The sequence below is a fragment of the Chiloscyllium plagiosum genome, unplaced genomic scaffold (assembly GCF_037043375.1).
Source record: "Chiloscyllium plagiosum isolate Xiang-an unplaced genomic scaffold, Cpla_swu_hap1 HiC_scaffold_10, whole genome shotgun sequence".
In the NCBI taxonomy this organism is placed as follows: Eukaryota; Metazoa; Chordata; class Chondrichthyes; order Orectolobiformes; family Hemiscylliidae; genus Chiloscyllium; species Chiloscyllium plagiosum.
The window spans coordinates 98486596-98505879 of record NW_028270148.1 but is presented as its reverse complement, the minus strand read 5'-3'; the positions used below and the strand labels follow the sequence as shown (position 1 = coordinate 98505879).

The 19284-nt window shown below is 40.8% G+C and overlaps 1 protein-coding gene across 8 annotated transcripts in view; it reads right to left on the bottom strand.

The window, feature by feature from the left end:
- sash1a (SAM and SH3 domain containing 1a) overlaps positions 1 to 19284 on the bottom strand; it is a 130240-nt gene that overhangs the window by 40825 nt on the left and 70131 nt on the right. For 5 of the 8 annotated variants that reach the window (XM_043696466.2, XM_087991572.1, XM_043696465.2 and 2 more), the window contains 4 exons: positions 15471 to 15599; positions 3352 to 3402; positions 3169 to 3218; positions 907 to 947 (listed from right to left, as the gene is read on the bottom strand). In XM_043696466.2, the coding sequence (XP_043552401.2) occupies positions 907 to 947; positions 3169 to 3218; positions 3352 to 3402; positions 15471 to 15599 (271 nt within the window). The remainder of the gene's footprint in view (positions 1 to 906; positions 948 to 3168; positions 3219 to 3351; positions 3403 to 15470; positions 15600 to 19284) is intronic. The other 3 variants (XM_043696467.2, XM_087991573.1, XM_043696470.2) reach the window with 1 other exon arrangement.

Below are 19284 nucleotides of genomic sequence, written 5' to 3'. Positions count from 1 at the left end.
TATCTCTCAAACATATAAACATCACCTTTTTGATAGTTACTTTTGGCCCTGGACATGCCTGTCAGACCCTACAAGATAATCTCAGGATGTATCAAGGCAGCTAAAGTTCAAAGGAGAACTCCAACCCAGGTTGTACCAACAAAGAGCAAGAGGAAGAGACCAGACAGACCAAAGGAAGGAAATGACTTAATTTGTGAATATTAAGTGGCATAAACGCTGAAGTACATTGTGAGTAAGGTAAAGGAGAATTGAGGACATGGTTTGGAATTTGAACCCAGTGCAGGTCCTGTGGATGGAATGATGTAGTGACAGTGAGTCGGATTTAACGTGGGTCAAATAAAATATTTACAGAGAGAGAGAGAAAAATAGATATACCCAAAAAGACTCTCACTCATTATAGATGTAGAGAGACATCCACAAATAGAGGGAGAAACGATTAGAAAGATAACTACAGAAAGTGAAATAAGATAGATATTGACATAAAGTGGATAAAGAAAATTAGAATAAGAGAGAGGTGCATAAATAGGGATAAAAGATTAACAAATAGTTTGAATGCCAATCAGTAGATAAGATAAAAACCCTGAAAAAATATGCAAACCCATAGACAAATATATGATAGACAAGTAAACATCTAGAGAAGAGAATGACAGATAAAGAACAGGACAGAGATGGATACAGAAATGTAGCTGTAGACAAATGGAGTGATAGACAATAAATATGTAGGTAGTCAGGCAAATAGAGGAATAAAATTAATTAAACAAATAGATAGCTAGCAAACGGATGAACAGACATGTAAATAGACAGACATGAATAAAGAAGTGGATTGATTGATAGATGAAAAAGGAAAATGGAGAATCTTTTTGTCAAACAATTTATCAGTAATTCCCAAAATGAAATAATACTCACCAACTGACCCATCCTCCGAGCTTGACTTGCAAATCAAATGTCTGTTTAAAGAAATAAAAATGTGTCAGTATGCAAACCATTTAATTTTATTAGAAGAGCTACATAAATAGATAAATGAGTAATGGAAGCCTGCAGTTCAAGGACTTTTTGATGAACAAATCTGTTCATCATGGATAAATGAATCAGAATGCTAATAAAGTGTGTTCTGACGAAGTCACTAGACTTGAAATGTTAACTCTGCTTTCTTCCCATGGATGCTGCCAGACCTGCTGGGTTTTGCCAGCCATTTCTCTTTTTGTTTCAGAGCTCCAGCATCTGTGGTTATAGAGTCATAGAGATGTACAGCACGGAAACAGACTCTTCGGTCCAACCCGTCCATGCCAGATATCCCAACTCAATCTAATCTCACCTGCCAGCACCTGGCTCATAACCCTCCAAACCCTTCCTATTCATATACCCATCCGAATGCCTTTTAAATATTGCACCACTTACTCTGACAGCTCATTCCATACACGTACCACCCTCTGTGTGAAAGGATTGCCCCACTGAATCAGATGCTCCTTTTGTCCAGAGAAGGTAAGAAAGTTAACGTGGTCAGATAAAATGTGTTTTGTACCAAGACAGAGTACAACTGAAACCACAAGTGTCGACCAATTTGTGAAAAAAATCACAGTAATGTGAATTGCTTGGAGTCAGGACGAACTTCTCAGGATTTCTGGGAGACATATTGCAGAGAATGGTCACCTGGCAGGTTGAGAAGAATAGGGAAACAAAGATGAGTGAACACAGGGGATTGGGAAGGACAGGAGCAAAGATTGCAACCCGGCAGCTTTTGTTCTTAACAGAACCAAGTATTGAAAGATTTGGGAGAGGATTCAAGGGTAACGATATAGCACTGAAGAATGGCTGGTTTACTCACAAGGAAAAGATAGACACTGCACATCTAAACATTCAGTTGTAGGAAATACATACTCTCAGTCTGTTGAAATAATGCACCAGGATGAGAGATATGAACAAATCAGGTGGGAAGGGAAAAGCAGTGGCCTTGGAATGTATTGACTGGAAATTGTGCACAATAGTATGATCAGTCAGATTTAGACTGAGTTGCAAGTGGAGTGGGACACTCAAAGAAAATACTAGTTACAAATGGTGGACAAATTAAGGAGAAGCAAATCAAGCAATGTGACCAGAATGATACAGTAAAGGCATAAGTTTCCAAGAACACAAAGTGAGATAAGTTGTTGCGGGAACTTGCACAGATGGGTCAGGTTGAACCTAAATTATAAGAGGGTGGACAAATAAGATGGTAAATAATGAGGCAGAGAAAGGACATCCCTGAAAAGTAGAGCGCAAAAAATTAAAATACCTATTCCCATGGCAATGCCTCAGCCAGAGCCAGCTTGACTTCCTTAAAATTTAAACAAAAGCTTGGAATAATAAAGGATCTCTGGTGCATTTACCATGTCAACACTTCAACCAGAGACCACTTGGTAACCAGTTAGCATTCTTTTTTCTTGCTGTATAAACTCCCCTTTGCAATTTCGTGTTCTTGTGTCTATCCTGATGAGTGCAAAATGTAAAGCTTTGACTGCAGGTCTTTTATTTTGCCAATACTCAAGTTCTGTATCAAGCAACTAAATATACTACTGAGGTAAGTAATGACAGAATAAATTAAAACATCATTCTGGGGAACCTTACTTTAGAAAGGTGAAGGATATGGACTAGATCATTCAAATGATACCAGGGAACTGGGACTTCTGTTCACTTACAAAACTAGAACTGCCCTCTTTTCATCAGACAGGATTAATAATAAGCACATTTAAAAATATGCAGGGTTTTGAAGAGGGAGAAACTGTTTCCACTAGCAGGTAGTTAAGTGAACAGAGGGCACAGATTGAACTTTGAAGAACTTTGGCCAAAGCACCAGTGGGAAGAGGAGCTTTTTGTTTTAAAAAATGCTGAGAGTCACGATGATCTGGAATACACTGTGATAGAGTTAAATATTTCATAAACGCAAGTAATTATAACCCAGTGCCTTTGCCCTGGATAAGTTTGAATTATGTAATGAAGCTGACTCATCATTCTGGCTATGTGGCTGTCAGACATACAGAAAGAAGGGTGGAGACAGTGACACAAACATGCTCCTTGTGTTAAGAGAATGAAACACCACTTGCAAACACTTAGCGATGCAGAATATTTATCTGAAAATATAAGTGAGGAAGTGTTTCAGTGATTCTGTCCAGTGCTGTAAACATCACTTACTCTCTCTCGCTCTCTGGTGTTGACACCGCACTCCCCAAGGCACGTGATTCCTGGGAAACAAATTCAAAGTCAGTCACTGCTAAAAAGAAAAAAAATAGCTGTATTGAAATTACAGGATGAATTTAATAAAGTGTTGTGTTCCTGGACAATTTCCAGGAGGATTTGAAGGGAAGCGGTACTCACTGAAGATTCGGGCAGCAGCTGTGGTGATGGTGAATTGGCAACAGAGCTTTCCTAAAATCAGAACACATGGAGTCTTTGTAAATCAGTAAAACGTGGCAGTTTTTCCAATCCAAAATTATCACAGCCAAGTCAAGAGCAAAACAGGCTAGAATCAGTAGAGCTACTGCATCCTGTTTATCAACAGAGACAAGTCTGAAAACTTAATTACAGGGATGGGACTTTTCATAATAAGAGACAGTAAAGATTTCTCATTACTGGTCTGAGTGGATCTGAATCACTTACATAGGGTTTAACCTTAAATCAAAATCTTCACTTTAAAAAGGCAGACATAATCTGCATTTTAAAACACTCGCTCAAAACTAGTTGTGCTACTGCCGGATTGTACAGAGTTCAACTTCGGAAATGTGACTGATTCATGCACAGCAAGATCCCAAAGCAGCAAGGATCAGATAATCTGTTTTAGTCATGTTGCTTAAGGGATAAACATTGACTAATACAAAGATGGGAACTCAGCTGCACTTCTTCAAAATACAGCCAGCATTTATTTTTTGTATCCTGCGCTTGCCTGAGAGGTGAACAAGGCCTTGGTTTAACATCGCAGCTGAAAGACAGTATCGCCCTCACAGTGATGTTCGTTTATTCACAGTGGAGAAACCAGTATGAAATTTCATCTGGGTAACTGTGTGTGAATAGGAATCAATTGATTTGCTTCAAGTCTGCTGGAAATGGTGAGACACCAGCAACCTACATTGCTGGATAAGCAGGGGGGAGACAATGGTGCAGTGGTAATGTCACTGAACTGGTAATTCAGATTCCCAAACTAATGTTCTAGAGATATGGGTTCAAATCCTGCCATGACAGATGGTGAAATTCAAATTTTAAAAAAATCTAATTGTAAAGCTGGTATAATACTAACTGTGTTTGTTTAAAAAACCCATCTAATTCAGCAATGTCCTTTAGGGAAGGACATTTTCTTCCAGAGGGAAATCTGCCAACCTGACCTACGTGTGACTCCAGACCTACAACAACACTTAATTGTCTTCTGAAATGGTCTAACAGACCAGTCAGCTCAAGCGGCAATTATGGACACCTACATTGCATTAGCGCTTAAAAACATAAGGGAAAATCAATATTAGACAGCAGGACGTAGAGTGAAGCAAGGAACAGCTGGAATTTAATTAAACAGTCTAACAGGGCTGTGACAGGAAAAAGGAAATCTGTGCAACTGTTGAACATCCACAGGGAAAGATGGAACAGGAAAAGGATGGGAATGTAATTACCGATATCACTGGCAGCATTTGCTGAAGGTCAGTATTCGGATTCAGCATCCATTTTGTCCAAAATTGCCCAGTTGTCAAATTTGCCTCCACCAATGCCACTCTCACCTCTGGATCAGAAGGTTGTAGGTTTGAGCCTCACTTTGGAGACCTGAACACAAAACCTTGGCTAACTGTTCATGGCAGCAACTGAGAAGCTGAACAGTGCCTGCACTGATAGCCAAGCATTCACTGCTTCCCAACTTGCATAGCAGTCTGACTGCTGAAGTGGGTTCTGTGGTTTTAAATTTCAAGATCTGCTTGTGACAACAATTTAATGATTCAATGCTGAACAGGAAGTGCCCCCTCAAGCACGATTGGTTGGACACAAACCCTTATAATAATTTGGGACGTGGCATCTCACTGAGTAAAAAAGCAGAATGCTGGAGATGTTAGTAACTTAAAATAGAAAATACTGGACATGCTGGACAGATCAGAAAGGGGCTGTGAGGAGAGAAGCAATTAAATTAGAATTCTGAAGATAGGTTAACAGAGTTGCTCTCCCCAACGAAGCTGCCCAATTCAAGTATTTCCAGCCGTGTTTTTGCAGCATATCCTTTATCTTGCTTTAAACTCACTCTTTGAGATAGCTTGCATGAGAGTTTGCAAATGCCCATGTGATCAGCATTTCAATATGCTAGAAAGTCTGGTGTGACATACTCAGGAAAAGTGATCTTGTTCTGTCATGTTTTTGGAATACTTGCCAGCTTTTGAAAACACTAAAACCAGTGGACAGAATTAACAAGTAATTTATTCATTTATATTACTGCTACACCATGGATATTAACTGTAATCTAAGTAGACAGCACACTTACTCCCGAGACAGAAGGTTGTGTGTTCAAACTCGAACAAAATTAAGTTGATACTCAAATGAAAGCAAAGTACTGAGGATGCTGAAGATTGGAAATAAAAACAAAGTACTGGAGAAACTCAGTAGGTCTGGCACAAGCTGTGGAAAGAGAGAGGTAGAGTTAACAATGGAGGTCCCATTGTGACCCTTCTTCGGATGAGAGTTGCTGCTGAGTTTGTCTAGCATTTTCTGTTTTTATTTTAGGATGATACACCCTGTGCTGTGGTTTTTCAGATAAGATATTAAACTGAACTCTGTCTGTCCCCTCAGGTGGCACTATTCGGTGGCCAGGCAAATACTTATCCTTCAACCAACATCACTAAACTAAATAATCTGTTTCTTCTTTCATTATTTGTAGGGCCTCACTGTATATATACTGGATGCTATGTTTCATACATAATGATTTTTTCACTTCAAAGCTACCCTATGAACTTTACACTGCTTTGCCACACTGAAAGGCGGTTATAAAAATCAAAATTCTTTCTTGCTTTCATTTGTTTACATTTGGCTTGAATTTGAATACATCTCCAAGCAGTGTTCAATAATGCAGTTGCACACCTATATGATGCACCACTTTGTTACCCTGATCTTTAAGCTAAAATTACATCTGGCGTCAGTCAAGATAAAGCAGTAAGAGAATGGCAACTATGCATTACCTTGAGTAGGCCAGAGGACAACTACACCTCAGAAACAATCCCTTGTAAACAAAATCCTTTTGGTGATGCTTGCAGAAACACATTATCTTTAAATCAGAGGTGTGTCCAATTAAGACAATCAACAAACATAAAGTGCTTTTGATACTCAGATTAGGATTATGCAACTACATACAGATGATCAAGAAGTGCTGGCAATGATGTCAAATATACATGATAAGCATGGTAGCAAATGCATTCTCACACACACACGCGTGGATTTACAGCTTTGAGTAAGTTCATTTGGTACAAATGGAACAACCATGTACTTGCATCAGAAAGTGAAGGAAGGATAATAGGAATGATAACACAAATCAGAACTCAATGATTAGATTAGATTAGATTAGATTAGATTACAGCGTGGAAACAGGCCCTTCGACCCAACAAGTCCACACCGACCCACCACCCACCACGCCCCTACATTTACCCCTTACCTAACACTATTGGCAATTTAGCATGGCCAATTCACCTGACCTGCACATCTTTGGACTGTGGGAGGAAACCGGAGCACCCGGAGGAACCCACGCAGACATGGGGAGAACGTGCAAACTCCACACAGTCAGTCGCCTGAGGCGGGAATTGAACCCGGACCTCTGGTGCTGTGAGGCAGCAGTGCTAACCACTGTGCCACCGTGCCACCCCATGTTTTACTTCGCTCTCACACCCAACACTATTCAATGTTTCATACCCATAAACAGCTCACCCACACAGGCAGGTATTCAATCAGGACAGCCACAATGTATTAAACAGATTATACGGTACTGACTGCACACTATCCCTCTTTCTTGCAGGAGAATATAATGCATATAGCAGACAGTATTAAAGAATTAGAGGTAGAAAACATGCCTGAAAATTCATATTTCAAATTTGATCAGTTTCCTAACAAGGTTTGAATTTTAATTGTGTAGATTTTATTTTTTTAAAAAAGGTTCAACGAAGTGTTTTAATTTAAAATAACCACAATCTCATTTAATCTCCATAGTGAAGACACCATGGGATGTGGCAGAGGTCCTGGCCTATTGTGTAACTGAGGCAATTGATAATCAGAGTAGGTGCATATATAACCTTCTCTTATCCTACAACTCTCTCAACTCTTCTGAGTCAGAAGTGCTATGGATGGGGAGAAATGAGGTGAAATAACTTTCTCCCTCTTCTCACCTCTCATTTGACCATAACAGGATGTATGTTTAAGGAGTGCTGTTTTAAGTCTTTTTGAGTAGTGACATTAGGGAAAAAAAAGTATTTCCCACAAGTTTAAATCAAAATAAAGGATAAGCATTTATTTTCAGAACATCTGAAATATATACACAACAAACACCCACTCCCCCATCACTCTTTCCCTCCCTTGCAAACACACACAAAACACATAAGAAATAAAGATGCAACATGATCTCAGAGATTACAGAATCCCAGATCTGTACTGACCCTCCAAACAGCATGCCATCCAGACCCAGACCCTCATCCTATCCCTGTAACCCTGCATTTCCCGTGGCCAATCCACCTAACCTGAACATCTTTGGAATCCATTTGGTGAAGGTGTAGAGTCAAGATTTATACCACAAATATTACTTCTTTAAAAGTAAGGTGTCCATTTCCTAATTAGCTTTACAAGCATGACCTCACTGTCACTGAAGTTGCAGATAATGTGAGCACACATCTACACCTCTCCCTTCACCAAAATCCAAATTTTACTCAATTGCAAAATGCAAGAACTGGAGCCTTTCCAGCTAGTGGAGGAAAATAGAGATGACTTCCCTTAATCTTACACTCTCAGTCACTAGCTTAGCTACTGAAACTATGCACATTTTGCATACTTGGATAAAGTAGAATTCCCTTTGGCGAGACTGGGCACAGCACATAGGAAAGTGCTGGGGAGACAAGATAATATAGGTGCCAGTGTTCTGCAGGAGGAGGTTATATACTCTCACTAATTTTGTCACTAAGGAATCAGATGAGGATATTGATGAGTCAAGTTATCGGAGCATCTGCTGGATACACACAGTAAAACACCTGTTCCATTAGAAGGCCTATCAAAAAGCTAGAGCTCAACTGAAAAGGGCTCCACTCAGGTGGAGTGCAATGCCAACTTGAACAGGGCTTTTCGCAGAATGCTGAGCCCATCTTATCCAACACAAAACTGAGAATTTATATTCAATAAACAAATCAAGAATTAAAAGTATGTCTTTGTAACGGTGAAAGTCATCAATTGTTGTAAAATCTTAATGTCCTTATCTGAATCAATCTACATGTGAGTCCAGATCCACAATAACGTGGATGAATCTAAATGCCTTCTGAAATGGCTCGTAAGCCACTTGTTCCAACTGGTCTGTGACTAGTGGTGTGCCACAAGGGTCAGTGCTGGGTCTACTACTTTTGGTCATTTATCTAAATGATTTGTGGGTACATTGGAGGTATAGTTAGTAAGTTTGCAGATGACACCAAAATTGGAGGTGTAGTGGACAGTGAAGGTTACCTCAGATGACAAAGGAATCTTGATGGGCCAATGGCCAAAGAGTGTGTCACAAAGCTAGTCCTTTTTTTTCTAAAAGAAGTTCCTTGGCTCAAGAATATCTTGTGCTTGATTTTTTCAGAGGGGTAATAAACCAGGCAAGACTCCGATCAGACAGATTTGGTACAGAGATGAAAAGGATTTTGTTAGGCCTTTTGTTTATATTTAAACAGATGAAACTTCAGGCCAAAGTGGTCATGTTTTAGAAGTGACCTGTAGAATGAAAGGGGAGTGGTCAGCTCTCTAGCTGAGCAGTTTATTTCAGTCCAGAACTAGTTGGGAGTTCAACAGTAAGCTGTGTGGAAACTCTTTCTTCTGCCCTTCTAACGTCAACCTGTAAGCATCTGACCTTTTTTTGTACTGTGTTTTAAAGGGGGTTTGCTTATTGGGACTGTTGTGAATATTTGGAACAGTGTCGCTAAGTCTAGTTTGGATAGACTGAGTTCTGTCGGGGTTCTTTATTCTGTTCTTCGTGTTTCATTGCGTAATTTTGTGAATTTTTTTTGTCTGTTTTAAACCTGATAGTCAACCCATCTAACTTAATCTGGGTAATTTTCACTGTATACTTATTAAAACAAAGTGCAAAGTTATGGTCTGGGCTGCCTGCTTAAGAATGATTTGAGTGGTCTGGGCTTAGTCCATAACAGACTGAGGGCTCTTTGCAGGATTTTAAACAGCAAGTGGTAGATGCTAGTGTCTTTATTTTGGGTGTTGGTTTGGTTGAGTAGACAAAGCTTGGGATAGAAATGACTCAGTCGCCAAAAGTCTTCTGGATGTGCATGCGGTGACTTTGGAAGTTTTGCAGAAAGTGAATGAGACCAAGCTGCAGGAATTAGCAGAGAAGCTGGAATTGGACCTGCCTGCTTCTGTGAGGAAAGGAGAAATAATTGCAGCAGTAGCTCAGCATTTAATCTTGCTGGAGAAACCATCAGAATCTGTAGAGATCGCAAAACTTAAATTGTAAATGATGCAGCTTGAGTTAGAGGAAAGATAAGGACAGGGCAGTAGAAAGGAGGGAAAAAGAGAGATCTTTTGAACTTCAAAAACTGACACTTAAAAAGGAAAATGAGCTTAAAAAGGCTGGAGTTAAAGGCTGAGGGTTGGCTTAGTGAGGAAGAGAGAGAGGATGAGCAAACCCCTGGTAGTCAGAAACAGAGTTTAAGGTATGTTCAAACATTGCCTAAATTTGATGAGAAGGACGTAGAAGCCTTTTTCATCTCATTTGCAAAGGTGGCTAAACAAATGCAATGGCCAGTGGCAAATGTGGGTTTTGTTGATTTAAATGAAAATTTTAGGTAGGGCTGGTGAGGGCATCACTATCAGAGGAGGTATCTGGGGAGTATGAGGAGGTGAAAAAAGCCATTTTAGGTTCACATGAGCTTGTACCAGAAGCAGACAGACAACGTTTCAGGAATCTAAGGAGGGACCCAGATCAGACCTATATTGAGTTTGAAAGGATTAAACAGAGTAATTTTGATTGATGGATAAGAGCTTTAAAAATCAAGCAAACCTATCATGCCCTTAAAGAGGTAATTATTTTGGAGGAATTCAAAAATTCCTGAAGTAGTGCAAACTCACGTGGAAGAGCAGAGAGTTAAAACAGCAAGGTTAACAGCTGAAGTGGCTGATGATTATGAGCTCGTCCATAAAACACTGTTTGGCTTCCAGAATCAATTCCAATCCATGGGGGATAGGAAGTGGGGCAACTAGGCCATGTTATTGGCTTAGCCTCAGGATTATCCAGATGATTGGAATAAGGGAGTTCCATTTGTACTTTTTGCCATCAGAGATGCACCAAATTCAGTCCATTTGAATTAATTTTTGGCCATGAAGTAAGAGGACCCGTTAAAATTGATTAAGGAGAAATTAATAAGTCAGAATTCAGAGACCAGCCATTTGGACTATGTCAAATTTTGGAGAACAATTAAACAGAGCTGGACAGCATTTAAAAGTATCACAGCAAACAATGAAACAGGAAGCGGTTAAGATATCACAAATTCGTAACTTTGCAATTGGGGATAAGGTGATAAGGTATTGGTATTACTTCCAGTGACAGGTGAGCCTTTAAAAGCAAGGTTTAGTGGACCGTATCAAATTGAAAGGAAACTGAGTAAGGTGAGCTACTTGATAAGGACTCCAAAAAGGAGAAAATCTCTCAGTGAGTGTCATGTGGATATGCTCAAAAGGTATTTTGACAGGGAAGGAAAGCAAGAGGAAAGGTGTTAATGATTACAGAGGATTCTGAATTGGACATTCCTCAAATCAAATTGGACAATGAGGAACTTGTCAAAAATTGGGATAAATTATTGAGTTACCTTGCACAAGAAAGTTGAAATGACCTGAAAGAGTTCTTACTATCACATGAGGAGACATACAGGGAAAGAAAAAGGGAAGTACTAACCTAATTGCGCATGATATAGAGATAGGAGATGCTGTTCTGATTAAGCAACATCCTTGTAAGCATAACTTCTAAAATTGGCACAGATTCAGGAGATAGAGTGTGTGCTCTCAGTGGTATAATCGAAGTGAGTTACAGTGACTGGAACTCACCCATAGTCATGGTGCCAAAGCCAGATGGTATCCAATGGTTACATGTGGACTATTGCAAAGTCAACGCCGTTACAAAGACTGATGCATATCCAATTGCACAATTGGAGACTGTATCAAAAACATGGGACAAGCAACTTACATTTCTAAGGTGGCCTTGCTCAGAGACTACTGGCAAGGACCTCTGTCAGAGAAAGCAAAGGCAATTTCAGCTTTCGTAATGCTGAATGGACTATATCAGTTCAAAGTCATGTCATTTGGCATGAAAAGTGCACTTCAGAGATTGATTAATAAGGTTATCGCTGGATTAGCCAACTGAATGGTGACCTGGTGATTTTTAGTCATTCATGGAAGGAACATTTACAGACTTGGTGGTAAACCTAGCTAAAAGTGAATTTGCCAAAACCCAAGTCACCTTCCTGGGCCATGTTATTGGACATGGACAAATGGCTCCACGAAATGTGAAAACGAAAGTAATGGGGGAATTTCCCACACCGTAGATGAATAAAGGAAGACTACAGTTCCTGGGATTGAGTGGATGTTACTGAAAGTTGTGCTGAACTTTAGCAGTGTGGCTGCTCCATTCACTGAACTGTTAAAAAGGGGCGGGGAGGGGGGGGAAGGTGTCAGAAAGCTAGTCCTTCTTTTTCTAAAAGCTGTTCCTTGGTTCAAGGATACTTGAGGATTCCTGAAGAAGGGCTTTTGCCCGAAACGTCGATTCTCCTGCTCCTTGGATGCTGCCTGACCTGCTGCGCTTTTCCAGCAACACATTTTCAGTCAAGGATACTTTGGCCTTGACTTTTTTCTCCAGAGAGGTAATAAACCAGGCTGAGCTCCGATCAGACTTGTTTGGTCCAGAGATGAAAAGGATTTTGAAAAGCCTTTTGTTTATATGTAAACTTTTGGAATATTGCATGCAATTCTGGGGCGTACACAGGGTTGGAGGGTTTGAGCTATAAGGAGACGTTGGATAAATTGGAGCTGTTTTCCCTGGAGTGTTGGAGATTGAAGGGTAACCTTTTAGAGGTTTATAAAATCATGAGGAGCACAGATAGGGAAAAATTATAAGGTCTTTTTCCTGGGTTCCAGAACAAGAGGGATAGGTTTAGGGTGAGAAGGGAAAGATATAAAAGGGACCTAAGGGGCAACCTTTTCACACAGAGGATGGTGCGTGTATGGAATGAGCTGCCAGAGGAAGTGGTGGATGCTAGTACAATTACAACATTTAAAAGGTATATGAATAAGAAGGGTTTAGAGGGATCTGAGCCAAGTGCTGGCAAATGGGAATAGATTAATTTAGGATATCTGGCCAGCATGGAGGAGTTGGACCAAATGGTCTGTCTCCACGCTGTACATTTCTATGACTCTAAATGCTTGTTTTGTCAGGGACACCTACATTCCATGCACGTTTTTTTAAAAAAAAGTGGAAGCTGTCACTGTTGATCATAGTTCTAGACGTGAGTTTTCAAAGGATTCACCAGGGCATCACAACAATACCATCAGCCTACTCTCAGAAGACTGGCAGTGGCTCCACTGAGTTTGAACCTACAGTACTCTCTCAGTATTCTCTCCCTCCATTCCGACATTCTACCCCTTGATGTTGCCTGTCAACCAGCCTGCTGCAGCACAGGTCAGGATACTGCAGTTTGCATCTGGGCCTTTGAGATTTATAGCTGTTGGACGTAACTCTCCAAATCCAGCCACAGTTTTCTGAATTTGAACTTAGCGACCCCCACCATTCCCAATGCAGTCATTAAGGAAACAGCTTGTCGCAAGCACTAGCAAAGACCACGAGGGGAATGTGCTTGTTTGTATCTTGCTGAAAAGAGTGACCTATCTTGGAAGCTTTTGACTTATGCTCATCAGGACAAATGTAACAATGTCAAATGTACAAATTGTTGTGACCTTTTGACTACAGGAGAAAAGGGGAGCTAATTGGTTAGGAAGTCGACTCTGATTTGCCGTGACTGTAGTTCCCCATGCTTCCAAAAATTTAAAAAACATTCCTGTGCACTATGCCAAGATCGAATTGATAAATTTGAATGCAGAATGTGCTTTTCCTCTTGTTGCAAACAGGGTGATTTGATTGTTATGGATAAGGAAAAATGTAGAACGTTGTACTGCTTGTGAATGGGGAGAGATGCCTTAGGTTATTGGCAGTCACAAATTATTTGATATTTCTCCAATTCATTCTCTCCCTTGCTCCTCAGCATCTCACCCTATCCCTTCTTCATGGCTAGATTGTGTAACAAGAGATCACAAATCTTGAGAACAGCTCCAGTGAGTAATGTAGGGCTCTTTCAAAGTGACCTAGGCAGCTGAACTGTTGTTAAGAACATTAGTGGTGTGCTGCATCAAACTGCTCTTGCAACATGGTTCTCTCTCTCGCTGCCAGCATACATTGCACATCTACATAGGTTCCAGACAAGAGTCACGAGCCAGTCAAGTGTGGATAACTTGTTCACCCAGTAGACATCCTTTGGTTTGCTATGGTGTGATAAATGTAGTTGTCACAGTGTACTGCTGCAGAATGAACGAATGACAGCTATACCAGAATAACGGGCATTCATGTGTATGAATTGTAGCCTGTGGTCACACACCAGCAGTTTGAGGGAAAACTGCATTAGGGACATCAGTGCCTCCTTGCACTACAGGAAAGCTTCCAATCTGAAAAAACCCTCTTGTCTGCCCTGTCCCCTCATCGCTGACAAATGAAAAGATAAAAGCTCCCTCACTCAGCAACCTCTTAACAACAGTCTGCCAAGCCTGAAAAAATTACTTATATCCAACAGCAACCTGGAAGGAAATGAACAAGTCAGTCAGAACTTGACTTCTCCTTGACAGCCAAATTCATGAGATTCTTGCTCTGCTTGGAAGAATCAGTTGTAGCTGCAGTAATTGGCTGATTTCAGTCAAATTTTTTTTTACTGAAGTGAATACATCTCAAGGATTGGGCATTGTTGAAGTTGAACTTAAAGAATTCAACTTTACGACACTTAGTGACCCCCTGCTGAAAGCCCTTCTCCTTCCCCTTTACCCCCACTTTCCGGCAACTTGCCCTGCTCTGCATAACTTCTGCTCATTCTCCCAGTCTGACTCACTTGCAAGAAGATGGCTTTCCAGGTTACCCACATCTGGAAGTAACTCATTTAAACCCAAGCTTTACCCACTAAATGTTTACTTCAACTCCAGCCAGACTACTTGTTATAGACTAATTAAACTTTAGAAAATTATAGGAAAGCTCCAAAAATGTGTAGAATTGCATCAGCAGCTAGAAGACAACTAACCTCGAAATATTTCATTATTCTTTTAGGTCGTGCTGTGGGCTATCATCATGCACGTTCATCTCGAGAAGGTTAAGAGTGTGGAGAGTGGAGCATGGCACAGAAATCAACTTTTCTCATTGACCGGCCAATGTTGTGCAATGGCAGCAGTCTTTAGATATGTACGTGCCAACCACGCCACTGTCTGGCTCACTGCCACATCTTGGATGTAATTGCTCAGCTCAAGGTGATTTTCATTTTCTCCTCCCTAATATATTTTGTCAAACAAAAGCCCTGCTTCTGCTCGGGTGGACATGATTTAAAATGCAGGAGTGGTCTCCCTGATGCCTAATAGATTCCTCATGTAGTATTAAAAAGTGATTACCTAGTCATTCATCGCACTAATAGTTCTGGTACCTAACTCCTGCGCTGTCCTACACAACACCTGAAATACAATTAATTGGTTGTGGACTATTTTAAGACACCCCCACTAAGATTCAAAAAAGGCTCTATCAATTGTTTTAGAATATCATTTCTGTTATTCATCTCTGGATCCACCAGAGATAAGACCTATTCAGAATTAAACTGGCTGTTGTGGGGAATTGGTGCAGGAAGGATGAGTACAAATCAAATGGATAAAATCTAACCAATAGTTAATTCTAAGACTCTGAAACATAACTGAATTTGCTGTATTGCAATGTTCTCCTGGTTTAGGCCCTAAACTATCTCAAAAAAAATCTCACTTCTTGCTGAATGTGGGATCTTGCTGTTCATAAATTAGCTGCAACATTTTCTACATTACAACACTTAAACCGCTTCATGACTGAAACAGTCTAACATAATTTGAAGTCATTAAGTACACTCTATACATGAGAATCTTTTCTTATTTGACTGACTAGAAACACATAGGACTCCCAGAGGAGGACAGAAATTTTATTTTACCAGATCAAGATTCTCCAAGATTCTCTGTGTGCACAGCTCTTCCATCTGCTCTGGCACCTCACTGAGGCAGGTGTTGTAGTATTCAGTGCACTGCTGAGCCAGGTCATCAATGTTTCCCAGTGATCCATCCTTTGGGAGGAAAGAAAGGAAACAGCACCATGTGAAATTTCAGTCTAACAACAGGAGAGAAGGAACTGAATACCTCCCAATACATTCCAGTTGTGAGTGTCCAGTCTCTGCTTGAAAACAGAGAGTACGCTTAGTCACTGAATCTGAGGAATGCGGGTTCAACCAGCTCCAGAGGTTTGAGCCCATAATCCACATCGGCACTCCAGCACCGTACTGAGGGACTGCTGCATTATTAGTGTTCTTGACTACCTCAGCAAGTCACTTAAATTGGTTTTTTTCCACATAATCAGGATCATAGAAAGAGAAACATAAAAGGTGCCTGAAGTCTTCTCCACCAGTCGACAATAATGTGGCATGCCATCTTCCTCAACTCCAATTTTCTACCCTGTCTCTGTATCCCTTGATTTCCTCAGGTGTCCAAAATTCATCAACTTCAGTTGGGTAGACTCATCAATTGAACATCCATGACACTCCGGACTAGTAAATTCCCAAAACGCGTCATAAATAGCCAACTACTTATTTTAGATCTTGGACCCAGTTCCAAATTCTTCAGCCAGGGGAAACAGCCTTCAAACATTAACACTGACAAGTCCAACGTTTTTCATATATTTTAATGAAACCAGCTTTCATTTTTCTAAATGCCAGAGTAAATAGAACATATTGATTGTTTCTCATAACTCACTCTTCTCATCTGAGAAATCAGTCCAGTGAATCTGAACTGCAGCCACTTGAAAGAGGGGTAAGGAGACTAAGATTGGATACAGTACTCCTGGTGCAATCTCACCAAAGGCCATCAGAGTTACAGCAAAATTTATACTTGTACTGTAATCCACTTGCAATAAGTCATTCACTTTCCAAATCTCTTGCTGTAATTAAATCTTAACTTGCTTTGATTCTTGTAGCGGGCACCAAAAGGTTTTGGAATTCCAAGATTCTTTCTTGATCATTCATAGGATTTAGCCCATCTCGGGCAACACCAGCGAATCCCAAATTAGCCTGGAGATGATGGTGGTGAGCCTTCTGCATGAACCATTATAGTTTGCACTGTAGGTACACCCACAGTGCTGTTAAGGTGGGGAGTTTGAAAGCTTTGACCCAGCAATAAGGAAGGAAAGATAATGTAATTTCAATTCAGGACAATATTTGACAAAGAGGAGAGTGATAATGTCCTGTGCTCATAATGCCCATGTCTAGATGGTACAGGTTGTGGTTTAGTGTCCAAGTAGTCTTGGTGAGTTGCTTTAATACACTTGTAGGTGATGCAGAATGCAGCCATGCCATGGCAGTGGTGGAGTGAGTGAATATTTTAAAGAGGTGTATAGAGCACTAATTAAATGAGCTTTATAGAAGCTGCTTCATCGTGGGCGAAGTGAAACTTCCTGAGCATTACTGGAACTGTATATCACAATCTTGATTTGCGCATGGTTGATGGTGAACAGGCTCAAGAAAGCTAGGTGTTGGTAGACTGCTGCAGAATACCCAGCCTGACTAGATCTTGCAGCCATACTATTTATTTGGTTGACCCAATTAAGTTTCTCGCCAATGGTGTCAGTAAGCATATTAAGGATTATTAGAATAATGCTGACATTACTGCTCTAGAAATACCACAGTCATGAACTATTCATTCAGAGACATGAATGCATATCCCATATGGTAGCTGGGAACTTAAATCTAAATAAATAAAACCTGAATAAAAGGGCAGGATTGATGAGCGGACCAGGAAACCACTAGATTGTTGTAAAAATCCACATGACCACGTGGGTAAAGAAATCTGCCTCCATTATGTTTGTATAGACCCAAAGCAACCTTACTTGAAATTTAATTGCCCTCCGACATGGCATAACTAGCCGCAGTTATATTCAAAGCATTGGATTCCTTTAACGTTTCCAAAAGCAATTAATGGGGGCCATTGTCAATGATGTCCACACTCTTCAAATAAATCAAAAACATTGAATTTGGGGGATTTGGAAATGGTAATATAATTGAGTGCCAGTAAGAGATGGTTAGATTCAATTTTGTTGGAAATGATCAATGCCTGGCACTTGTGTGCCACAAATGCTGCTCGCCACTCATCCGTCCAAGCCAGGTTGCTTGATATTTTCTAACCAACCTGATCAGAGATGTTATGACACACCTCTTGAGCTGGTGGAGCTTGAACCAGGGCTTCCTGGCTCAGAGGTACAGAGACGACACTGCGCCACGAGAGACCAAAAGCTAAACTATCATCTGGATCTCGTTGCATGGGCGGTTGCATCATCTGAGAATTTGCAAATTAAAGTAAATATTATGGAGTCAAAGAACACCTTCATTTCTGACTTTAAAGTGGTCAGAAGCAATTGATGAAGCACAAGATACCCGGCAAGGACTGTGGAAAACTCTACACAGGACAAACAGGAAGAAAACTGGCCATACGAGTGCACAAACATCAACTCACCACTGCCAGATACAAGCAGCACTCTCTCACTTCCAATGTCACATACAACGAAGAACACAAATTCAACTGGGATGATGTAATCATCATTGCACAGGCAAAACAGAGACACGTGAGAGAATTCCTTGAAACCTGGCATGCCAACCGGAACTCAATCAATAGACACATTGAACTGAACCCCCTATTCAAACCACTCAGATACAGAACTGGAAGTACCAAAAAAACAGAGACACATAAATGCGAGGCAGAATAGACCAACAACACTTTTTCGAAGACGCACTGACGATGTCACCTAGCGAGGTGAAGAAACATCTGCAGAAAACCACACCAGCTCAGCAAACAAACCTACGACCTCATCCACAACCCGAGCTACAAATCTTTTAAAAAAACTCTCAGCTCTTTGGTGTCACATTTAGTTAATGATGCTTTGATGTCAAGGGCGGTCATCTCACCTCAGTCCTTGGCATTCAGAAGCTATGGCCATATTTGTACCAAAGCTGTAATGAGGTCTAAAATCTGGTCTTCCTAGTGAGATTTAAAACCTAAAACTCTTCCAGCAAGCTGGTGGAGGGGTCAGGCTTCTGAGCCTGGAATTCATTTACTCTGTGCGCTTTTCTTTTTTTCTCCTCTCCACTCTTTCTTTTTCTTTTATCTCATTTTACGTACCTCTTGATGAGGAGCTTGGGCCATCGGTAAGTGGGCCAGCAGCACGGACTTGCGGCAGTGACCTTAGTGGCACATTTGGGTTCCTGGCGCCTTCTGCATTGTCAAGACAGTCCAAGTGCCAACTCACGGCTGCTGCAATGGAGGTGAGTTTGGGTTCTCGATGGCATCTATGTCCTGTACAGATTCAAGGAGGTGGTGGCAGAGGCAGAGATGGGTTTGGGCCCAGGAGGAGACCCGGCAGCATCAGCAGTGGCTGTGTTGGTGAGAGGGTTCCAAAGCAGACTCATGGTAGTGGAGGAGTTGAGTTTGGGCTGGTGCGTTACTTGGCAGCATCAATAGTGTCTGGCGAGGTAGAGTACGGACTTATAGCAGCAAGGTCAGTTGGCACTGAAGAGTGACAACTTTCACGGCAATGGTGTGGTGAAGGGACTCATGCCTGGGCATGACCCCCATGACAGAGCACTTAAGAAGGACTTTGTCTTTATTTCTGTACTTTTCTGCCTTTATACTCTATGTTTTGATTTATTTTTTGTGTTTTAAGCTAGTACCAGAGAGTGGTGACACTATATAACACTTTTCATTTTATGT